The following is a 9,097-nucleotide window of genomic DNA, read 5'->3' on the forward strand; positions in this document are numbered from 1 at the left end:
ATAAAAAATAATTGATATGATGTAAAAAGTAAGAGAATATTGAAAAAATAAAAAAAATGAGATGAATAGTATAGAGCCAAAATCTTGGCAAAATCGGTTGTCAAACTGAGCCTAAGAGAAGTAACCCCTTACCCAAACCTTTTGCTGCGTTAGGTTGTGAATAAGTTCTCTACTATGTTATTTTCGTGGGTGGATGGATGTATGTGCTAGAATTTTTGACTAGAAAGTAAGGGTTTTCTTTAGAAAAAATTTAACTCTAGGGTTTGGAATTTGAGTTTTAAGAATGTGTTCCAGAATGCTTTTCACACGGCTAAAGAGTTGATCTTTAGCTCTTACATTTGTTGATGTGTTGGCAAAGGAAAGTTGAGATTTTTGTTAAAAAAAGTGTTCTTGAGATCACATACAGAAAATCTAGAATTTTCCAATATCTATTCGCTTTACTTAACAACCATGTATAGAAAAATCTAGAAACACTAATTATTAGACCTACTCAAACTCAAATTCCTAGAGATAATGCAGAGGATGATAAGCATCAAGAAGAAGACTTATGATAGGACTCTAGTACTATCATAGTGTTTAAACTTATATTGTATTGTAGAGTTTAAGAGTTACTCTAGTCACTCAAAACAATACAAGTTTAAACACTGTAGGATAGTACTGAAGTCCTATCATAAGTCTTCTTCTTGATGCTTTATCATCCTATAGTACTAGAGTCTTATCATAAGTCTTCTTTTGATGCTTATCATCCTCCTAGAGAAAAATGTTTTTGGCAGAAAATATTTTTAGGAAACTCATTTTTCCAAGATTCCAAAAAAGACATCTTTCTTGTTATAAATGCAGCATCAGGGTGACCAAGAGCTCCACAATCATACTTATCAAACTTCATATAGCAAATTTTAGTGTCCTTCCCACCAATTAAGCGGAGGCACCTACAAACCACATAATGCCTCCCACTAGCATAATTCTCCGATTACTAGATTCATTTTTTTTCTGACAGTCCAAGTATAGATAACTACATGAATGTCACACAGAAGGAGATTATTACACATTAACCAACATCTGGCAAGCCATGGGAAAATGGTAGTTTTCCACAACATTTCCCAATCGGGCCAATCCAATTGGCTATAATGTGTTAGCCAGATTCCATGTTAACATACCTCCTATTGCATAATTATTATAATAATGGTGGGGCGGCCTAAATCTACAGCCGAGAGATCAAAAGTGGGACAGACACCAAGCTCTCCTCACCCATGACTGGCTGGAATAAATCCAACTCCCCATAACGTTCCAAGACTCGCATCCTGCAGTCTTCGGCGGCCATCAGTCCGGTCGAGAAAGCACCGTGCACCGACCCTGGGTAGTTAGCGCTTGTTGCCTCCCCTGCAAAGAATAAGTTGTCCACTGGGATCCTTAGCCTGTCATACAGATCATGGGGCTTGCCTACTGTATCATAGCTATAGGAGCCGAGCGAGTTGACGTCGGTGCCCCACCGAGAAACGAGATGTTGAATCTGAGTAATTCAAAATAAAATAAAATAGATAAGTCTTCTATGTATGTTAACTCAAAAAATTTCAAAAATGGACAAATAAAATGAAGTGGAAGCATTACTGGGGCAGAAGCATTTGGAAGGATCCTTTTGAGTTGCGTATAAGCAAAATTAGCAGCAGCTTCATCAGACATTTTCTCAATGTCTTTGGCTAGCTGCCCAGCGGGCATGTACACAAGGACAGAGTGACCAGTAGCCTTGTGAAGATTTAGAAAGTAGCTGCATCCGTAAGATGTCTCAGAAACCACTCCCAAGAACTCGACATTTGGCCAGAACACCTTTTCGAAGTGCAACACTATTTTATTCTCAATCCCCACACCAAGCTCAGCAATGGCTGTTTCCTTCCACTCTGGGAGCTTTGGCTCAAACTTTATGGTCTTTGATTTCAGCACACCAAGAGGCACAGAAACAACGGCGGCGTCTGCCACAAATGTACTTCCATTTTCTACTGTTACCTTCACTCCATTATAACGCCTTACAATCTTTGTAACCCTGTGGGTAGGACAAGAATTGATAATTTACGTGACGAAACATAAGGATTGAGCAAATGAAAAAGAATGCAAATAATAATTTATCCATACCTGTGCCCCAAACGGATGTCGAGACCTTTGGCAAGAGTGTTTATAACAGGGATGTAGCCCCTGACCATAAGCCCATGACCACCAGGTAGCAGCTCTTCCTATATATAAGAGGAAAACAATTGCAGCATGCGGTCAATACATGTCTTTACCAATATGCCCAAAAACGCAACAAGCAGGAATGAAAAACAATATCATCAAATGTACACATTAAAAAGGACAAAGGTTTCTAACAAAAATTTCCAAGACTATTTGATATTGATCACCAAATGAAATCTTCTAATCTTCGAGTTTTTTTCCTTTCTATGTAACATATGGCTTTAACATTTAATTCTCATTTTGTTATTTTCTATAACCATACTTGATGGTATATCCCCTAACCCAACATCAAAATGTTTCCCCAGAGGAATGACAGGAATATTTCCCGCTAGAAAGAGGTGGCCTTTATCTCTCTTTTTGACAACTATAATGAATAGAATCCAATATGACAACTTTTCCACATGGAAAGAAAGGAATATTTCTTGCTACAAAGGGCAGTGGGCTCACTACTCTCACACTTGCTAGAAGGCATATTATCTCTCTCACGATAGAGCTGTATCAGTACCAGAACTTATATCTGTCTTCATACAGCGAATGGAGAAACAATTTCATAGAAAAAGATATGTGGGCCTTTGGCTAATATTAGCTAGACTTGGCACTATGTTGTAGCTTTTATAATACTCTTACATCTTTAAAAAATGAAAAAAAAAAAAAAAAAAAAAAAAGGGTGGGGGTTGGTAGGGAAGAAGTTATTAGATGTGTAAATAGTCCAAATTATTGATTAGTCTCCCAAGAACCACTACATCTTAAATGATAATTTGTCATACAAGATCAGGATGTCGCTGGATTTGTCACTATAAATTAGGAACCAATCCATTCGGACTAATAGCAATAAATAATTTTGAAATCCAGCAAGAAAAAAAAAATTAAGTTCTATCAAACTGAATTATAAGTTCACAAAGTCCAATTATGAATTGTTCCAATTCATTTAAAATGCAATCCATGAGAAAGAGTGGGTATGTGTCTAGGACAAGTATTTGTGAAGCTGGGCAGCAGTAAACCCAAAAGGATAAGCACAAGATGTAAAAATTCTAAAATGAACCCAATAATTTTTTTTTTTTTTTTTAAAAAAAAGTTCTATAAAACTGAATATATGTTCACAGAATCTAATTATGAGTGGTCCCAATTCATTTAAGATGTCCCATTTATGCATCCATATGCAATTACAAAACATATTACACAATTTCAATATAGAAATAATGGGTATGCGCGTAGGACAAGTTTTCGTGCAGCCAGCCAGACGCAAGCCTAAGGATAAGAGCACTCAAACATATTAAAAGATTCTAAAATGACCTATTCTTAGAAATTGCTTAACTGAACAGAAAAATATGTCTAAGTTGATTATACTGCTTAAGTTTCAATATACAACAAATGCATAGAGGTGTTACATCAAAGTTATTATATAAAAGGTCTGTAAATTTTTGCATGAAGGACCCTGGACAGGAAAAAAAGAACTTCATTGTAAGACTCAAAGCAAAGCATTCAAAATTTTTATAATAAAGGTATTGTCTATCTATACATTCTGCGCTATGCAAAAGGCTTCCAGGACTGTTCCATTGAAATCCATTAAAAGCAACATCAACTTCATACAGAAATTTTATGGATAATGGGGGTCAGTATTTTCTCTATATCTGGTACATTTCATCTTACAAATCAACCATTAGATTTGTATACTTATGTGAACCTTACATAAGTTAATGGTAGATCCCACAAATCTAATGGTTGATCTATTGAATTTGTATGAAAATATGGGCCAAATATAAAAAACTTGTTGACTCCTAGCATTTCTCATAATGCAATTGTCCTTGTTTATTTTAAGATCTGTGATCTGAATATTTATAACATAGTATTTCCTTTGGAAGTTAAGACAAGATTATACGAGGCGTTCCTGGGAGACAGGACTTCCTAATTCCATAGTTCTGCGGATTCAAAATAACCACTTTGTCTATGCTACAAGTAGTAGAAGAATTAAAGAAAAAGATATCTATGATTGGACATGGGCTTATAATCTAAATAATTGAATACCATATAGATGTTACTCTGCACATTAAAAGCAAGAACAGTTTTCCACCAAACATTACTATGCTACATTGCCACCAGGTAAAATGAAAGATTGGGCACAAATAAAAAAAAAAGCGCATTCTAAAAGCTTTAATCATGTCAACAAGCACTTGCTCATTTCAAGTTTCCACATAAGAAACCATCTAAGATTCTACTGTTGCCATTATACACTTCTTGTTTTGCCATTCATCTTGAAAATATAAAATTCCTCTTTAATGCACAATGTAGATTTCAAGAAGTCATGCAATATCTAAACTTTTGATGGATAAAACTTGCCTGATCCCAACATTTTAGCGAGATGGTATCAGCATCCCCAGAAAACCAGCCTTCCATTCTACATAAATACCACTGAAGCACATTATGGGCAAGGCCCTCCATCCTGTATGCAAGAGTCAATTTAAGTAATTCATCTTTTCAAAAACAATTATGGAAACATGCAGAATCGAAACAATAATGGAAAAATGCTATTAATGTGATTGAACCTCAATTCTGGCCTCCTGTCAAAAACAATTGTGAAAGCACGGAGGATGGACATGTCTTCAGCATATTCCTGTCTTATTTTATCTGTCTGCATTCATGAAAGAAAAACCAAGTCAATGAATGTCCATCATTAGACACAATACCACCTGAAGCTCAATTACTAGAAGCATAAGATCCAATTTGATTGCATTTGCAGCAACTACATTCGACTTTGACAATGGTATCTATGAAGAAAACAGAAAAACTAAAATCAAATAATTAAAAATAAAAGATCACTTGCCTCCTCCAAAATGCTCTCAAATACTTCACCAACTTTAGTGACCAACTCTGGAGGAACTTGATTCCCTTCCATATCAAAGAGAGCATAGCTGCAAAGAACAAAGAAAATATGAAATCAATACAATTATCCATTCAGAGGTTCAAATTTAGAGATTTAAGCAAAAATTACTTCAGAGTGTAGGAATTCCAGTTACTGGAGGAAATGTCACAAAAATAAAAATGGAGCTTAAACTCTCGATGTTACCAATACAATCCATAAAGGGAGAAAATCTTATGAAGTGAAATTACTGCTAATTTTACAGGAAGACACAACACAATAACATAAAATAGTACTTATGAACTTTTAATTAGTGACAACATAATCAACTAAATTTTACAAAGCTTTGCTATAATATTTGGGCTTTTCAACCACCAGTTTTGATACAACTACCAGAGTTTAAGCAATTTAAAAGAAAACCCTGCGAGAAGCACAATCATTAAATTCAGCCAGAGTTAGAGAGAGGGAACCTACAAGATGTGGAAGCCATAAACATGAAGGAAAAGATATAATAAAAATGTATCACCAATTTTAGCACAATCACTCGAACAGTACATTTGAACGAGTTATTTGTCTTTCAATGTATTTTAGTTTATGGCTGGCAGAAATGTTATATGGACTTACATTTCATTACAATACTGTGACATAGGGAGAAATATAAATGTAATATATAATTAAGATGCATATCTGGCTGAATGTTGGTTTAAAAATCTAAAAATGCACAAGAACCTCTCCTTGGTCAAAATTAAAGCAATCAAATATTTTAGCTTGACCTTCTCATACTTATCAAAAAAAGAGAAACAACTCAACAAATCCACATACCAGTGCTCAATAATAATTCAAAATTCAGTGTATCAATAAACCTGACTAGAACCAGAGGGGCATTGCCACATTAGGGAATAGTCTTAATGTGATTCAGTAAGGGGATCCAGTCCCAATTTCAAATGGATCTCTTTTGATAAATTCAAACTTTTTAAATTTTACATATTACAAACAGGCTGAAAAGATGAAATTTGGAATTTGAAATGACAGGAACCCATGCATGTTGGCAGAAATAAGAGAAGCTTTAGCACATCAAAACCAACAAAGTGCTACCTACTCACCTTTCCAAATCATGATCATACAGCACAGAGTTATCCTCACTAGTACGGTATAAGGGTAGTCCTAGTCTCCCAATCAATCGTGCCAAGGGATTCTCCTTGCACACTCCATGCAACCTAAGGCATCACCTTAGATATATAAGTTTTATAGTTAATAAATAGATGACACTCCAATTTCTCATAAGAGGGATACTTTACCATGATGCACCCAGGTCAATAGGAAAACCAAATGAGTAGTCAGTATAAACTCGACCACCAATCCTATCCCGTGATTCCAACACGACAACCTGAAAAAAGAAAAAGAGCATCTACTTAGGCAAATACAAATAGGGAAATGCATGCATCCAATTATATATTGCAACTGCTCAGGAAAATAGTTTAGATCGCGTTATATATTTGATGCTGTTCTTCCTCTGTCTCTCTCTCTCACACACACAAACATCAAACTACAAATTATAGATAGCAAAATTCCAACCACATTAGTCTAGTATTAGTTTTCTATCCAGTAAGCATAGATGAAGTCAACTAGGCTTAACTATGCTTGTGAGGGGTTTGAGGATACGACTTTGGCGCCCCTGATAGCCATTGAAGAGGATCACCATCGGGAGGTAAAGGGTGCATGTTCTAAGACTAAAGGTAGATGGGAGCTGTTAAACTTAAAATGCTCCATTAACTAAGACACTGCAGGCCCGTCCTCTAGGCGTGAGAAAGGCAAGGCTCATTCGTTGTAGTATTGAGTGCTTTGTGTGGGTTACGGGTAAGAGGGCTTATGGTGTTTTGTGGGTTTTGGGTAAGAGGGCTTATGGTGTTTTGTGGGTTTTAAGTTGGTGTGCTTGTCTGGTTTGAGGGCTTTTCGGGCTTTGTGGTTTCTGCTGTTTTCTTTGGGTTTTTGTAGGTGTTTCCGGTGTATACTGTATGTGTAATTAGGGGTGCCTTACACTTTTTAATAAAATCTTTATTACTTACAAAAAAAAAAAAAACTATGCTTGTCTTTGCTGAACTTAAGGCGACACTAAAATCCTGAATTACCAGTCACAATACATCAGCGTCAACCAGGCATATAACAACAAATTATGCAGGCCTTCTGACATTAGATCACCTCTAAGACTCAATAGCCCTAACTCCACCTCTACAGCTCAACTGAACCTCAACTAAATTGGGGTCAGCTTCATACATCCATTTTTCAACTAATCAGGGTCAATCACATTTATCATTTTCCAACAGTTAAAATGCAAAAAATCAGGCAGCTTTTTAGCAGGGAGCTGGCAAAGAACCGATCACAGCCAAGTAAACACAATGTGTAACAATGTCAAGCCTAGAATGAGGCATTCTGAAGAACAACAGTTTCTTATACAAAATAATTCCATTCAAATTCTATTATGAATACCCCAAATGAGGCGTCATGAAGAGCACGAGCAGCAGCCATTCCAGCCATACCACCGCCGATGACAATTACAGATGGCTTTCTCTCCACATTTGAGTAGCAAAGACCTACACAACACACGATTGCAGTCAGATTAGCAACACCACCAAAAACGGCACAACAAATACAAATTGAAAAAATTTCAAATCATCACAATCATTTCTCTTGAACCTCTTTTCCTTTTCCATACCCCAAACAGGGCCTAATTAAAATTTTTATCACATAAACCTAAAATTACTCCTAAAATTAACCGCAAATTTCACAAACAGCACCTAAGAAATCCTTCTTTTGGTACCAGTAAACTCTTAAAAAAACTCAAAAGTACCTGCTAACATGTTGAAAGTAAAAACTCAAATTGCAATTATAATAATTCGATAATTTTCAGAAAACCGCAACGCAGATTTTTTATTTAAAAAATAATAATAATAATAACGAAGCAATCAGTATAGCAACAATTTTCTTTTCTTTTCTCCAAGGGCAGTAACAATAAAAAATAAAAAATAATAAATAAATAAATAAAATAAAACCGGCAAATAAAATTTTTTATTTAAAGAAAAAAAAGAAAAGCGAACCTCTGCGTAATTGGGGATTACTATTGGTGCGTCCAGACTCCATTTGGCAGCGACGATCGGCGATCAACAATACGACAATTATTTAAATGATTAAAACTATTACTAAAATTAAAATTAAAATTACTAGTATTATTATTATTATCAATACAAATTAATAAAGGATCTAGGCTTTTTTTCTCGAATTTAAACAGGGACGGGGGCAATTGAGGCGAGTAATGAAGACTAAAAATTAAGAGACACGTGGTGAAATGATTGGAATTCGAAGAAGAATTCGAGTAATTCAATAAGAAACCCAGCTTCCCAGACCAGCTCATACAGTTCTCTCTCTTTTAATGTTCCTCCAACGGGTTCGAGCAATTCAATCGGATTTCAAAATCCTATTGGCCGATTTCGTGTAGAGGAGAGAAAAAAGGGAGAAGAATTGGGGCGCAACTTGCAGAGCATGTGAGGAAGAAAACGGATTCTAGGGATTTGGTTTTTCCGGAAACGAAAGGACGGAAATGTAATTCGGAAGGTTGAAGGAAAAAGGTGAATTCCCTAGAGAGAGAGATTGCTGAGAACTGAGATTGGTGTGGTTGTATGCCTCTGCGTCCGAGCTTTTAGGTGGGTTTTATAGAGACCAAGGCCGCGGGGAATTCGCATACTGTACACGCCGGCGTAGGGGAAAAGGTTGTACTCGCTCCATTTGACTAGGCACGTGGTATGGTTGGTATGGTAATTCCATTGGGTTTACGTAAGTGGGTCAGTGGGTCTATTTGTCAGATTTTTCGGCATATTTGGGGCTATGTCTTTCCTTTTTTTTTTCTTTTTTTTTTCCAAGTAGTGCAACGTTTGCAAGTTTCTTCTGTTCTGGTCCTTTCACGCATATATTCTTTTGTTCTCACCAATGGTGTGCAACAATATCAAAATATCTTTATACGTA

At 35.9% G+C, this 9,097-nt stretch overlaps 1 protein-coding gene across 1 annotated transcript; it reads right to left on the reverse strand.

Moving 5' to 3' along the window:
* Positions 1-859: 859 nt before the first annotated feature.
* LOC132181091 (polyamine oxidase 2-like) lies at positions 860-8,762 on the reverse strand. Its single transcript, XM_059594156.1, has 10 exons — positions 8,176-8,762; positions 7,568-7,671; positions 6,379-6,467; positions 6,184-6,297; positions 5,045-5,132; positions 4,767-4,852; positions 4,561-4,663; positions 2,128-2,225; positions 1,609-2,038; positions 860-1,510 (listed from the first exon to the last, which is right to left on the reverse strand). The coding sequence occupies exons 1-10, from the start codon at positions 8,216-8,218 to the stop codon at positions 1,202-1,204; spliced, it is 1,464 nt and encodes a 487-aa protein (XP_059450139.1). The 5' UTR covers positions 8,219-8,762; the 3' UTR covers positions 860-1,201.
* Between the last annotated feature and the right edge of the window lie 335 nt (positions 8,763-9,097).

Source organism: Corylus avellana, chromosome ca5 (genome assembly GCF_901000735.1).
Source record: "Corylus avellana chromosome ca5, CavTom2PMs-1.0".
NCBI lineage: Eukaryota > Viridiplantae > Streptophyta > Magnoliopsida > Fagales > Betulaceae > Corylus > Corylus avellana.